General features: G+C 40.9%; 1 protein-coding gene across 3 annotated transcripts in view; it reads left to right on the top strand.

Moving 5' to 3' along the window:
* MYH11 (myosin heavy chain 11) overlaps positions 1-15,330 on the top strand; it is a 54,351-nt gene that overhangs the window by 34,772 nt on the left and 4,249 nt on the right. For all 3 annotated transcript variants that reach the window (XM_057367327.1, XM_057367326.1, XM_057367328.1), the window contains 25 exons: positions 538-731; positions 883-1,004; positions 1,144-1,213; positions 1,357-1,517; positions 2,341-2,449; positions 3,318-3,449; positions 3,726-3,932; positions 4,316-4,453; positions 5,096-5,219; positions 5,665-5,836; positions 6,471-6,683; positions 6,813-6,957; positions 7,057-7,263; positions 8,080-8,184; positions 8,279-8,431; positions 8,846-9,094; positions 9,335-9,547; positions 10,257-10,469; positions 11,131-11,292; positions 12,040-12,168; positions 12,668-12,756; positions 12,981-13,104; positions 13,260-13,468; positions 14,042-14,150; positions 14,744-14,916. In XM_057367327.1, coding sequence (XP_057223310.1) covers positions 538-731; positions 883-1,004; positions 1,144-1,213; positions 1,357-1,517; positions 2,341-2,449; positions 3,318-3,449; positions 3,726-3,932; positions 4,316-4,453; positions 5,096-5,219; positions 5,665-5,836; positions 6,471-6,683; positions 6,813-6,957; positions 7,057-7,263; positions 8,080-8,184; positions 8,279-8,431; positions 8,846-9,094; positions 9,335-9,547; positions 10,257-10,469; positions 11,131-11,292; positions 12,040-12,168; positions 12,668-12,756; positions 12,981-13,104; positions 13,260-13,468; positions 14,042-14,150; positions 14,744-14,916 — 3,922 coding nt within the window. The remainder of the gene's footprint in view (positions 1-537; positions 732-882; positions 1,005-1,143; positions 1,214-1,356; positions 1,518-2,340; positions 2,450-3,317; positions 3,450-3,725; positions 3,933-4,315; positions 4,454-5,095; positions 5,220-5,664; positions 5,837-6,470; positions 6,684-6,812; positions 6,958-7,056; positions 7,264-8,079; positions 8,185-8,278; positions 8,432-8,845; positions 9,095-9,334; positions 9,548-10,256; positions 10,470-11,130; positions 11,293-12,039; positions 12,169-12,667; positions 12,757-12,980; positions 13,105-13,259; positions 13,469-14,041; positions 14,151-14,743; positions 14,917-15,330) is intronic.

Raw genomic sequence — 15,330 nt, 5'->3', positions numbered from 1 at the left:
GTTGCTGAATACATAATATGGTAGACCTGATTTAACACAGGTTATTGTTAGGTTTTATGAATCCTCTCATGTAAGTTCTGTACAGGTCTGTCTAATTCACGGATGTAAACGTGCATTCAAACACCAGCAAGATGGCTCTGAATTACCAAATAACCAAGGGAGATGATTAGCTAGACTTTGAGAATCACTGGGTAACAGATGGGAGCCAAGATATGATGATATTCCTGGTTCTGACACCAAACTACCCATTTCATATTTTGCTGAAGAACTGTCCTTTTTACAGCAAACAAAATAAAATATATCCTGAGTATTCAATTGCTCTATTCTGTCACTAGTTAAAAAACCCACATTTTCATCTTAGACAGAAGTAGAGTATTTACCAAGAAAGCGTTCTAGTACATTTGTCAGAATTCTTCTATTGCATACAGAACATACTGGTACTCTCTGGCAAGTTGCAGTTTAGCAATGCCAGTGATGGGTGTGAAGTGAGGCAAGGACAGTTTATATAAACTGTTCCATTTTTCTTTCCTATTTCAGTGGACCGTATAGTTGGGATGGACCAAATGGCCAAGATGAGTGACAGCTCACTGCCCAGTGCTTCAAAAACCAAGAAAGGCATGTTCCGTACCGTGGGACAACTCTACAAGGAGCAGCTGACCAAACTGATGACCACCTTAAGGAATACCAATCCCAACTTTGTCCGCTGCATCATTCCAAATCATGAAAAAAGGGTAAATTTCAGATGCTCAGTTTTCAGGCACATCATTCCTATTGAGCTGCTGGCTGCACATGGCAGAGCTGGATGATGTCTTCAAACMTAGATAGGTAAACGGTAACATTTTTGTAAATTTGTGCTAAAAACACCTTCTTTTCCCTTTTCAGTCTGGCAAACTCGATGCCCATTTAGTTCTGGAGCAGCTGCGCTGCAATGGTGTTTTGGAAGGGATCCGGATCTGCCGGCAGGGATTCCCCAACAGGATCGTCTTCCAGGAGTTCCGCCAGCGGTAGGAGCCCCTCAGCCCCAGCTCTGGCTCAGCAGTGGGGTCACTGTAACCCCTGTCTGTCTGTCTGTCTGTCTGTCTGTCTGTCTGTGCAAAACCATCCATGGGCTTCAGCCTCCCTAACACAAACATCTTTTGGCAGATACGAAATCCTCGCTGCAAACGCCATTCCTAAAGGATTCATGGATGGGAAGCAAGCTTGCATACTCATGGTGAGGAAAGCATTTTTGTTCCTATTGATAATCAGGGTTATACTTCTTATGTGAAAGTGTTGAGACTGAACAGAAATGAGAAGTGATTTTTAGTACCCTGAACCTCAGCAATGGAGTTAACAAATATCCCTATTTTCCTCCAGATCAAAGCCCTGGAACTTGATCCCAACTTGTACAGAATTGGACAGAGTAAAATCTTCTTCAGAACTGGTGTTCTGGCTCACCTGGAAGAAGAGAGAGACCTGAAGATCACAGATGTTATTATCACCTTCCAAGCTATGTCCCGAGGCTACCTAGCAAGAAAGTAAGAATTTGTGCTAACATATAAAATGTCTTCTGCAGCAGAGTATCTGGAGAGGCCTTTAGTTTTCCATAGAGCAAACTGAAGATATTGAGACATTTCATTATTATTTATATTGTATTAGAACCCAACTTGTGTCCAATGAAGGTTTCACTTGCAGCCCAGAAAAGGCTAATTAATTAATGTAATTACAGGGAAGCAGTTACACAGTGAGGCTGCTCACACCCAAGCTCTCTGAGGCAATGACCCAACATTTAAACATTTATGTATTTGTACCAGCAGGACAAGGAGCATCCTAAGCCATGACTGGAGTCTTATACTCTACAAGTAGCAGCATCCCTGGCACTTATAAAACATAAAATAATTTCTTCCATTGCTTCACCATGGAGCACTGATCATCTAGGCTTATCTCAGTTAATGTACACCACAAAATTATCAACAGTAATGCCTTTTTCCTGCATACTATCAAGGTTTTCAAATTGCCAGACAAAAGAATATGTTTCAAGAATGATGATCAGTGCAAGATCTGAGTGCCTGTGTACTCTGAAAAGATGTTCACACCCAAAACTAAATCTATACATCTGTGCCTACCCATGGAATACAAACAGCCAAAACCAAAATAAAATACCAGACAGCTAAGCAGTTATCACCTTCCTCAGGAAAGCACAAGTGCTGTTTATGCAACAAAACAATTGGTGCCAGACTTCCCAAACCATGTGGCTCATCAGCAGACTCTGGTGACAGAGTTTCTTTGCTTAATGTGTGTATATTGCAAACACCTTCTATTCTCAGATTTAACCAATTTGCTTTACATTTTTAATCACAGAGCCTTTGCCAAGAGACAGCAACAGCTGACTGCAATGAAGGTTATCCAAAGAAACTGTGCTGCTTACCTGAAGCTGAGGAACTGGCAGTGGTGGAGACTGTTTACTAAAGTGAGTGACTGCTGTCAGGGTATCTCTCCTCATTTTTGCAAAAGAAATTAAATGCATGTGATACCAAGGTACATCTTTGTTCTAAAGTCCATTGCAGCTGATGTCAAGAGTCTCATTAGCTTCACAAAATTTGGGGTTAGAGATACTTTGGATAGTATATAATGCAATTAATATTAAAGTTAGTTCTAGCTTGAGAAGAAAACAATCTAGTTAAGCAGAAATTCATAAAAGATTTTGCATGTTTGGGAAACTTTTTAATTGCCAAAATATTAAATAATTATACAGGGGTGGAAAATGAGAACAAAGTAAAACTGAATTTTCTGAACATGCAGTGTGATTTATCTATGGGGAACCTAGTAGCTCAGGAATTCCTTAATTGGGACACTAAACATCTTCCTGCTGGGCACTCATGCAAATTAAGACTATTTTCCTATTAAAGAAGCTTAGGTTTTTTTGAGAATTGTTTTCAGTTTGGATGCAGAAGACTTCTCCTACTTGGATTGATAGCAAACTCCTCTGCAACCAGAAGGAGGCAGGAACACACACCTGTGTGTGCACATGGCCTTTCTATGCAGATGATGGAGCTTTTGTACCCCATCAAGGGATGGAAAGAGGCCACGAGCCATTCCAAAACTGACACTAAGAGAGGCAGAGGTGCTCACAAGGCCCCAGGAATTAACACAGAGACAGCCAAAAGCAACACTGCTGAGGTTTGGGGCTCTGAAGATATTTACATCAAGCTTGGCTGGAGAGTATTTGTCCAGTTTTAAGCAGCAACAGCACCACCCTTAGTGCCAGTCAGTCCTGTGAGCACACACTCAGCACACAAATACTGTCAGAAAACATAAAAATCCCTTTCCATTTCCAGGTGAAACCACTGCTGCAAGTCACCCGCCAAGAGGAAGAAATGCAGGCCAAGGATGAAGAACTACAAAAAACTAAGGAAAGACAACAAAAAGCAGAGAGTGAATTGAAGGAGCTGGAACTGAAACACTCACAGGTGATTTAGAGCTCTGAGCCTCTGGGAAATATTGCCTGTTGTTTTTCCATGTCTAGAAGTTGTTACAGTAAAGGTATCTGTCCTTTGCACTCATGAGTCTCTTCATATGGTCCAGAACAGAAAATCAGTGCAGACCATCTGTCAGTCACTGCAGCAAAGGCCCAACATCCACACRAGAAYGTGTGGCAGAGCTGCCTGCCTGTAYCCCAGGACTGTCCAGTAAAACAACCCATTTGCACTCCAAGGCTTATCTTCCTCTCCATTCCATTCATGCAGCTTTGTGAGGAGAAGAACCTCCTGCAGGAGCAGCTTCAGGCAGAAACAGAGCTGTACGCCGAGGCCGAGGAGATGAGAGTCCGATTGGCTGCAAAGAAACAAGAGCTGGAAGAGATCCTGCATGAGATGGAAGCCAGAATTGAGGAGGAAGAGGAGCGCAGCCAGCAGCTGCAGGGGGAGAAGAAAAAGATGCAACAACAAATGCTGGTAAGGAGGGATAAGTGATAAACACAGATAATATCTTGGATTTCACTGAGAAACAAGAGACTGGCAAACCTGAGATCCTAGGACAGTGCTGTAGAATATGTCTRTGCCACTGAAGCAAGGACAATCTGTTGAAGCTCTTTCCTCCAGAGTTCTCTTCTTCCCCATCACAATTTTAAATAATCTTTTCTCTAAAACABTATTTTAGCAAATCTTTCCTTCTGTGTTGTCAACTATTACAGATTGTTTAGTTCTTAAGAAAAACAACAAAGTCTACAACACACTCCACATACAGTAACAAATGTTAAGCATTTCTAAAGAATTATATAATTGGCATTTTATTTCCAGAATTCATGGYTTTGGGGTTTCTTTTTCTCCCCTCAAAGGACCTTGAGGAACAGCTGGAAGAAGAAGAAGCTGCAAGGCAGAAACTGCAACTTGAAAAAGTAGCAGCAGATAGCAAGATAAAGAAAATGGAAGATGATATTCTGATAATGGAAGATCAGAATAACAAGCTAAGCAAGGTAAATGTTCTGGGCCCAGATTTTTTACTCTGAAAACAGTGAAAGTTGAGAGAAACCCTTCTCTTCCACTAGAACAACATGAATACTCCTGACTATCTAATCTCATGGGGGTACAATTACACCAAGCCATCAGTCCAGCCTGTATCAAATGCATTTCTGATAACATTTCAGTGCTCATTTAATCAACGAGCACTTCAAAAATTGTGTAAAACTGCTGTGTTTGAGATCTGCTGTAGCARCAATATCTTCAAGCAAAACACAGCAGTTAAGCACAATCACTGGAAGATGTGTCTTCTTGTTCAAGAGCAGACYAAATAATTCTCTTGGGTTTCAGCTAATTTCAACCAAACTTCGTGATTAAAACTGGAAATAAGCATGTCTTCCAGGGATTTTTGAAAGGGAATACTTCTGTGAACTGGGCCCTGTACTCAGCAGCCATCAGAGAGAGCACAAGATTCTAAGAACAGCAGCTTAGAGAACATGGAAGTCATAGACATCACTCCACAGCCTCTCTGTAACTGAAAAATAGAAATGTCTCACTTGAAATATGTCCCTTGGACATTTTTGGAAGGCAGAGAGTTTATTTGAATGATCACCAATGACAGACACTTTTGCTAACACAAGGATTTTATTTTTCTTAAGGAAAGAAAACTCCTTGAGGAAAGAATAAGCGATCTAACAACAAATCTTGCAGAAGAAGAAGAAAAAGCAAAAAATCTTACAAAGCTCAAGAACAAACATGAATCTATGATTTCAGAACTTGAAGGTAACATGAACAATAGTTTCTTGGGGGGGTGTAGAATTTTTTTTTCCTTGGCATAGAACAAAAAAACCTACACATTTTTAGAATCTGGAGAGAACTTCTGAAATATCTGTGGGGTATTTTCCAAATTTTTTATGCTGAAGCCAATTTGGTTGAGAATCACCAGATCCCCATGGTGCATAAATGACAGGAACCTTTTATTTTTTTAAATAAAAAAGTAGAGAAAAAAAATTGAGGAAAAGAAAGCTTATTTTAGAGAAAGGTAAAGAAATTATTCTTTAGGATGCCTAGAAATAAGGTATTGCACATTGCTCCAAAAACACAGTGATTTGTAGTTAAATGTGTGGCCACACTGGAGGCCAGAATCATTTTTTGCCTAAGTCCAAGATGGGATCAAGGAATCCTGGCACTGCCACACTCTGGTGACCAAAATCCTTTCCTTTTTCAGTGCGGCTGAAGAAGGAAGAGAAGAGCAGGCAAGAACTGGACAAAGTCAAGAGGAAGCTGGAAGGGGAGGCGAATGATCTGCATGAGCAGATTGCTGAGCTGCAGGCACAGATTGCTGACCTGAAGGCACAACTGGCCAAGAAGGAGGAGGAGCTGCAGGCTGCTCTGGCCAGGTACTCACTGCTGGCTGTGCAGTGGTGGAAAGCCAAGGCTGGAACACATCCTGCCCCTTTCTCAACACTGAGAAGCTGCAGCCTTGAATCTCATCTCTCAGTTCATCCCCACCGTGTGCATCCCCTTTTTCCAAATGTCCCTCATCTCTCAGTTCATCCCCACCGTGTGCTTTCTCCTTTTCCAAATGTACTTTTGTGAAAAAAAAAAAAAATTATGCTGTTGCTTACCTATAGACAAATAATCTATTTTATTAAATTACATCCAGGTATCAATCAAAATTCCTCTTCCTATAGGCAAGGGCAGTGCTGTCAAGTACCATGAAATGTAACAACCTGCTTCATAGGCAAAAGGCAAAAATTAATTAACAGTCTGACCTTGATCCACTTCAGAATCTCAGTGGATTTTTGTATAAATTTAAGAGGGAAAACAATCAATCAAAACTTGCTGAATCAACTGATCAGCATCTCCAGGCACTGCATCCAGATAAAGTACAGCTGTCTGATCTTTTTTGCATTAGTCACCCCTTTCTTTTGCAGTTTCTTGCACAGAAAATCTTTAGTGTATACTGATTTCCTCCAGGTGAAATCATTATTTCTTTTAATTTCTAAAATTAAACACTCTCTTTCCAAAAAGGCTTGAAGATGAAACTACTCAYAAGAACAACGCCCTCAAGAAGATCCGTGAATTGGAATCTGTAATTTCTGATCTCCAGGAAGACTTGGAGTCTGAAAGAAATGCAAGAAACAAAGCAGAAAAACAGAAGAGAGACTTAGGTGAAGAGCTGGAGGCTCTTAAGACAGAGCTTGAGGATACTTTGGATACCACAGCCACCCAGCAGGAGCTCAGGTATGGAGATGTAGCCCAAAGGGCAAAGAGAAATGTCACCAAGCTCAGCATAGTCCTGTCCACTGGCTGTGCAGTAGGGCTGGAATGCTTTTTGCTGTTCCTGCTCCACTGATGTGTGTCACCTTCCAGAGCCAAGCGTGAGCAGGAGGTCACAGTGCTGAAGAGAGCTCTGGAGGAGGAGACCCGAACTCACGAAGCCCAGGTCCAGGAGATGAGGCAGAAACACACTCAGGCTGTGGAAGAGCTCACAGAGCAGCTGGAACAATTTAAACGGGTAAATAGAAATCCATCCTACTGAAAACCATCTCCTGGGTAACAAGATGTTATCCTCATCTTATAATTCACCTTTCTGCACTTCTTCTCATGCTTGTAGGCTAAAGCAAACCTGGATAARACCAAACAGTCACTGGAGAAAGACAATGCTGACCTGGCTAATGAAGTCAGGAGCCTGAATCAGGCCAAACAAGATGTGGAGCACAAGAAGAAGAAGCTGGAAGTACAGCTGCAGGATTTACAGTCCAAATACACCGAGGGAGAGCGTGTTCGGACAGAACTCAATGAAAAAGTCCATAAACTACAGGTAGGAAGGCGTTTGATGTTTTGTTGTGGCACCGTGGGACTGAGAAGCCCAGTTTATACTGTTCTGTGAAGGTGTATCTGGAGGAATTATGGCCCTGCAGCCAAAATGCTCCCTTTTGTCATCTGTAGGGTTTCTACCTTAAACTCCTATTTCAGTTATCACACAATTAATCAACTACAGCCACTCCATCTCATGAAACTGAGAGCTTTTAGCCTCACCATCCCTCTGTGCATGCTGCAGTCTGTAATGCCACCAATGACCATCTGACAGAGTTTCTTTCTGCTCTTTCATTTTTGGGATAAAATTGAATGTAGCTTCTGGAAATGGATTAGACGACTATTGGACACATGTGCTCAGAAAAGATTGCAATGAAAGGAAAATGCTCACTTATCTACAATTTAAGAAATAACTGAAGATAATTTAAAAGGGTTCTTTGGTAGATGTTCAATGTCCAGATATACTAATCAAGTTTATTGTTACATCTTGTTCATATTGAGCAGTGAGCTTYGCTTTATTATTTTAAGCTGGTGGATAAATAAGAAAATAAAATMAAAATGCATCAACTTCTGTCAAAYTTGGGAAGAGGAAGKAAAATCTACCCAAAATCCCCATTCTCCTTTGCAATTCTTTGCAAGGAACACACTATTATTGCATTATGAATATGACTAGGTTTTGATATGGAGTAATAAATACTAAGGTAAACTAGACAAAAATGGCATTAGTTAAGATTTCAGACAAATCCAAGGAAACTAAAGTTTGAGGAAGATTTCAAAGTTTTGCAAAATGACTGAGTTTATTCTCTGTGGTGTCTCWCAGGTGGAGGTGGAAAATGTCACAGGTTTGCTCAATGAAGCAGAAAGCAAGAACATCAAACTGACCAAAGACGTTTCAGCCTTGAGTTCTCAGCTACAAGACACACAGGTAACCTTGCATCCAATACCTACAATATTCATTAAATTCACTATAAAAACACCTAAACTAATGAGTTTCTTGCCMATTGATGTGCTGACTGTAGGAGCTGCTTCAGGAAGAAACACGGCAGAAGTTAAATGTGTCTACCAAGCTCCGCCAGTTGGAGGATGAAAAGAACAGCTTGCAGGAGCAGTTGGATGAAGAAGTAGAAGCAAAACAAAATGTGGAGAGACATATTTCAACWCTGACAATACAGGTATCAGTGCCACAGCTAATTCATTAGCTCCATCACTGGGAGTTTTGTCAGCAGAGGATCTGTAGAATTATCCTGGCACTGCACACAGACCTTCAGGGAATTAGTGCTGCTTGCCCAGATGCCTTCACAATGGAAGCAGGAGTCCCCCTGTCCTTTAAAATACCATCTCTAGGACAGGTACAAATGCAAGGTAGCTCCACACACAGAGTCTTGCACACAAGGCCTGGATGTGCATCCCAGGTCTGTGCTCTGCCTCATTTCATGGAGGCTGGGTGATGGTTAACTGATCACCAACTTCACACGAGTCAAACCATGAAAGCTCCCAGTCTTAGTTGTCTCCTYGCCAAGTTTTGTCTCTCTGCCAAGTTTTGTTGTCACAGCTATAAAGATTTGTCCTCTGAATTCAAATTTCAGCTCTCTGACTCYAAGAAGAAGATACAGGAGTTTACCACCACAATAGAATTCATGGAAGAAGGCAAAAAGAAACTTCAGAAGGAAATTGAAAGTCTCACACAACAGTTTGAGGAAAAGGCTGCTTCTTATGACAAACTGGAAAAAACCAAGAACAGACTCCAGCAGGAGCTGGATGACCTGGTRGTGGACTTAGACAACCAGCGTCAGCTGGTCTCCAACCTGGAGAAGAAACAGAAGAAGTTTGATCAGGTATGGATTTAAGATTCTCCCTTGCTGTGTTATCACCTGTCTGGAACTCACAGAGTGTCCACTGGGAACAAGGGGACAAAAAAATTAAGTARAATTTAATTAYACAAACAGTGGTTAATTTTGTRTTTATATGCCTTTATCAAAAGCAGAGATTCTTCTCTGTCATTAACAACTGACAAAACAGCTGCAATAGAAAAAGTATTACTAATGACCTCCTGTATTGACTCTACCTTTTTACAGATGCTAGCTGAAGAGAAGAACATCTCCTCCAAATATGCAGATGAAAGGGACAGAGCAGAAGCTGAAGCTAGAGAAAAGGAAACAAAGGCTTTGTCATTGGCTCGAGCACTTGAAGARGCTTTGGAAGCCAAAGAAGAACTGGAGAGAACGAACAAAATGTTGAAAGCTGAAATGGAAGATCTTGTTAGCTCCAAAGATGATGTTGGCAAGAATGTAAGTTCTGGCCTTAGAACAATCTCTGCAACAGTAACTTAAAATGGCAGCTAAAAAGAGAGATCATTGTTTTCAGTGTGGGAAATTCTCTGCAGCACACAAATCCATTCAGCAAGATCAGATATTTCATACCAAATTCAAGGGTTATTCCATTTGTGTCCAAACTTTCAAGGGATTTGGCAAAGTAACTGTAAGCTATGTTTATTATTAGTATAACTTCAAGCATGAAGAAGATTCTTATTGATTTCCAAGGCTGAAAAAACACTAAAGAGATTCTAAATAATTTGCTAGTTTATTACACTTCTTTGAAATTGCAAACTCTGCAAATCTTCTTTTATTAGTTACATTTGACTTTGCCACCTGACTTATATTTACTTACATAGCTGCAGCAAATTTCCACTTACACATTGCCAATCACTTCTTTTATTACAGGAATATGATTATATTACTTCTAATACTAAATAAATTAAAATATTATATTTGACTAGGTTAAAAATGAAAGGTTGGGCCAAAGAGAATCTTGGGTTATTTTAAGACAGATTTGCAAGTGTACAGAAAAAGCTAATTTACCATTTAAGCATAAATCAGTTCATTCATTGTCCACAGCTGATAATTTCAAATGTGCCCTATACTGCAGGTATACTGTGTATAACTAGAATTGGTTTTATTTGATTTATAACAAATCTATTAAATTCTCATTGTTTGAAAGGTCCATGAATTGGAGAAATCTAAACGGACCCTTGAAACACAAGTAGAAGAGATGAAGACACAATTAGAAGAGCTGGAGGATGAGCTACAGGCTGCTGAAGATGCCAAACTCAGGTTGGAAGTGAATATGCAGGCCCTGAAAGGCCAGTTTGAGAGAGATTTACAAGCCAGAGATGAACAGAATGAGGAGAAGAAAAGACAACTCCTCAGACAGGTACTGTTACCTACTATTGCTTTTGTAAATACCTGACCAAACCAGTTGAAAGTCGCAGCCTCATGCCATTATTAAAAATACCTTACTATAATGAGAAAAAAGCATTACAGTGGCTTGTACTTGGTGATTAAAAAAAAAAGAAGGGGAAATAAAGAGTTACTGTACTGAAAAAGGCAGRGGGGTTTCCCTGTTTCAATAGCAGGTGTACAGTTACCAACAAATGTAGCCATTTAACTCTACAATCAAGATAATAAAACACACGTGAATTGTTATTTCTAACATAGTCAGAACCACCTTTTTCATATTCTCAGTGCAAATTAAAAAAGGCAACTTGTAATGTATCTGTATTGCCAAGGTACACTGAATGCATACAAAAGCACTGCAGATGAAAACAGACAGGATAACATTTATTTGTACAGAAATGTTGTAACAGCAAGGACAACTACTGCAGTCATCATTTTGTAACATATATTTCCATGAATACAGAACCCAAATTGCTGAGTCCTTTCAAAAACCTTTAATTTGGGGAATCTATTTTAACTGCCAGGGAAATCAAAGTTCACAGAGATTTGGGATCTGTATACACTATTCAGACATACACAAAGTGTTTAAGAGTGCTCCAACACCTTCCTGAACTGAACTTGTTTTCCTTAACCATCAGCTCCATGAATAYGAAACGGAACTGGAAGATGAGCGGAAGCAGCGTGCCCTGGCAGCTGCTGCCAAAAAGAAGCTGGAGATGGATGTTAAAGACCTGGAGAGCCAGGCTGACTCTGCTAACAAAGGTCGGGAAGAAGCCATCAAACAGCTTCGCAAACTGCAGGTATGTGACCCCACAAATACAGCTTTACCCACTGCTGTGTCTTGTACAGCCACAATACAAAAGTTAGGTGATGTTTGTGAACTTGATGCCTGTTACAAATGATTGTCAGAGGGGGAATTGTAAGTAGACTCCCACATTCAAATATCAGTATTTTAACACTCAGTTTGAATGACAGTGGAAAAATTCACATGGCAAATGATTAAAATCTTAAATTTCATCATGGAAGAGAACTTCCAGAATTTTCTAGCCAAAACTCATCTGCTACTAACTTACCTACATGGAGCAAAACAAAGATTCACACATAGAGAAAGCACTGTAACATAAAATCTATTACAGTGCTTCAATCCTGGTTCTAATATTAGACTTAAGAGCATAAAAGACTTCAGAAATCATATTGTCTCTGAATTAGAATGTTCCTGTTTATACTTTAAATCCCCACATCAACTGTTCTGTCATATGCTAACAACTAAACAACAAAAATTTTCTTAATCAGAAAGATTAAGACTGTACATGTACTCAAATATTCAGGGGAAATATGGATAAAAAGCATTACAAAAGATGCAGAGTGCAAGTGGAAGCATTGCCCTCCTTGGAACAGCATTTCAAACCTTTCCAACATGTGGTACCTGATTTCTCCAGAAAATATAACTTAAGCGGCATTATGACCAAGTAAATATGTATGTGTTCTGTTCCATCCAAATCTCTTTCTACTGAAATTGTAACAAATTTATTATTCTTTTCAACAAGGCTCAGATGAAGGACTACCAAAGAGAGCTGGATGATGCAAGGGCTGCCAGAGAAGAAATATTTGCTACAGCCAGAGAAAATGAGAAGAAAGCAAAGAGCCTGGAAGCAGAACTCATGCAGCTTCAGGAGGTAAAGTGGGAAACCTAGAGCAGAATGAAAAAAACATGAACAGAACTGCAGTGAAATAATCAAACAGGTCTCAGGGACTGAACTTGTAACAAGTTCCATGTGCTCCATGCACTCCACTAAAGTTGCTGGATCTACATCTGAGCATAGCCAGATTGAGCTGAAAAAARATCACCTTGGAAGAGGTACAGATTGCCAGCCTTAAAGGGAAATGAACTGTGTGATCCAACACAAATTGTTTTCAGTAGCAATAAATTCTTGAAGGCTTAGTGCTATTGTTCCTACCTGTATTAAATGGCAATCTGGTGACTAAAACAAATAAAATAGAACCCAGATGGCCAGCTGGATAAAGTCTAGTTCATTGTACTTCCCTAGAATTTATATGACAAGAATTTAACCCATCTTATACCAGCTTTAGAAARTTTACAGTCCTTTGAATAATGCTATAACTATTTGAGCATTTACTCATTTGTTTGCTATGCTGCTTTTTCCATTTCTCTAGGACCTGGCTGCTGCAGAGAGAGCTCGCAAACAAGCAGACCAGGAGAAAGAAGAGATGGCAGAGGAACTTGCMAGCGCTGCCTCTGGAAGGTAGGAATACAGCAAATCACACAAGGCTCTGAACTAATGGTGCTAATGCTGCCAAGAGAAGTTGTGTTCCTTTCCCAACAGCCATCTGGTGACAACACAACATGCACACATATGACTGCCTTCACTGAAATATCTAATTCTCTTTTTGAATTATTAGCAGTTCATAATGCACTCATAACATATGATCAGAGCCATAACCACTCACTTAAAATTTAAAATTCCAGGACAAGCCTTCAGGATGAGAAACGGCGCCTGGAGGCAAGAATTGCCCAGCTGGAGGAAGAGCTGGAAGAGGAGCAAAGCAACATAGAGGCAATGGGTGACCGCATGAGGAAAGCAGTACAGCAGGTACAGCTCATTCCAGCACAAGGCACTTTCYGTTCAGAATCCACCAAAAGCTGCTTGTGGTTCTAACTATCTGGAGAATTGCCATCCCAAATTGCCACCTGTCCTTTCCCTGAGAGCATGCAACACTTGTGACAGCATCCCTTCCCACCTTGCAGGCAGAGCAGCTGAACAATGAGCTGGCAACAGAGCGCTCAACTGCACAGAAGAACGAAAACGCTCGGCAGCAACTGGAGAGGCAGAACAAAGAGCTAAAGGGCAAACTGCAGGAGATGGAGGGAGCTGTGAAGAACAAATTCAAAGCTACAATTGCTGCTCTGGAGGCCAAAATTGCTTCTCTCGAAGAGCAATTGGAACAGGAAGCCAGGTACTGGTCTCCCAGAGGGCAAAGCTGTCCATTTATTGTTCCAGTTAAAGACAGAAAATAAAGTCAAGCAAGATTTGTGTCATCAGGCTCTCAGCACCATTAAGACTTGGTAAAGTCTCTTTCTCACTTAAAAATTCTGAGACATATGGCAAGTTACTGGAGTCGCTACAGTTTCTGATTAAGATCCATTTTATTGATGAAAAGTTCTACTGCAGAGGCAAAAGTTCTGCTACCAAAGGCAAGGTTCTGCTGTCCTGCATTTTAGAGTATCTGCCCTGTGTCTCTGCYAGGTTAATTGCCGTAACACATTATGCCACTTGTAGAATTATTCCTTGAGGAAATCACCTTGTTTCAGAACAGATGTCCTGGAGCACCTCTGGCATACAGCAGAGACACATATTTGGTTTTGATCAGAAAGAGCAGGGCCTTTAAGTTTTCCTTAGAACTCACCTGTTAAATTCAGAAAGACCTTTAACACAGGGGTCCTTGGTACCAGTTTCATGAGCCACAAGGCCGAGGCAGGGTTGGGAGTACAGACTTTGCACATCACCAAATYCTGCCCTGTCATTGCAGAGACAAGCAGGCAGCGGCCAAGACGCTGCGCCAGAAGGACAAGAAGCTGAAGGATGCACTGCTGCAGGTGGAGGACGAGAGGAAGCAAGCAGAGCAGTACAAAGATCAGGTACAGACTGTGTCACAAGGGTCTCAGTCTAGGGCACACGAGTGTTCAGGATGTGCCCCAAGAAAGGAAGATTCCATGATCTGCCTCAAGCAAATGCCCTTTTAGAAAGCAGACTATGCTTGGATTTTATGCTGGGAGAGGTGTATAGTCCTTTACTGAAAGATGGGACAATATAATTTTTCCATGCTACAGCAAGTGCCAAAGCACAAGTCCTTGTCAATCAGCCAGCTGCAACAGTCTGACCGCACAGCAATACACAGGACTGTGCTCAACACCCTTARTGCTGTATGAATAGAGATGTTGGACACATTTTATATTAAATTTTAGCTTTATCTAATGCACATCCATCTGCAAGCTCGAAAAGCAGAGATTGGACTATGCAGCAAAAGAAACAAAGAGGTTGGGTCTGAATACAGTAGTTATCAGCAAAATTAAGTCCCCCAAAGCCAAGTTATTTTCAGGCTATAAGCTTCCATCTTTGATTCAGAACGTGTTTCAGTAAAACACTCAGTAGTAGCATGAAATTAAATTGTGGAATGTAAAGCTATTAGATGTGTTTTAAATTAAAGCATTGCTCTAACATTTCCCTTTAGGCTGAGAAGGGCAACGTAAGGCTCAAGCAGCTGAAAAGGCAGCTGGAGGAGGCTGAGGAAGAATCCCAGCGCATCAACGCAAACCGCAGGAAGCTGCAGAGRGAGCTGGATGAAGCTACTGAGAGCAACGAAGCCCTGGGCCGTGAGGTTGCAGCACTAAAGAGCAAGCTCAGGTAGAGTGCCCGTGYTTGGGATAGCCCTTCCCACTCACTGACAGCCTTGAAATTTAGAAATGAACTACAAAAGTGGGAAAGAATCTGTCAGGTAAAGGACAGACACCGATAATGCTGCGAAGTTACTCACTCCTTGTGTTAGCTTGGCACTCAGAACAAAAGACCAAAGTCAGGAGTGAAGTTTGTTTYATAGCCTGCAGCAGCCTCAGGATTTCACCTGAGATGAACTGTGATAACATGACACAGGCCTTACTCTGCTCTAATCAAAATCCTTTTGGCTTAAATTGGAACAGAATTAGGCTTGGTTGCTTTTGAAAACACCYCTCATATAATGGCTGTATCTATTTGTACAGAAGCAGTCACAACAGAGTAGAAATGCTTGTGCTTTTCACACTTTCACACATGCACAACTCA

The sequence above is a fragment of the Malurus melanocephalus genome, unplaced genomic scaffold, assembly GCF_030028575.1.
Source record: "Malurus melanocephalus ecotype Western Australia unplaced genomic scaffold, MMel_1.1 scaffold_77, whole genome shotgun sequence".
NCBI classification, from domain to species: Eukaryota; Metazoa; Chordata; class Aves; order Passeriformes; family Maluridae; genus Malurus; species Malurus melanocephalus.
Note: the sequence above shows the minus strand (reverse complement) of the source record. Positions and strands in the feature narration are given on the sequence as shown.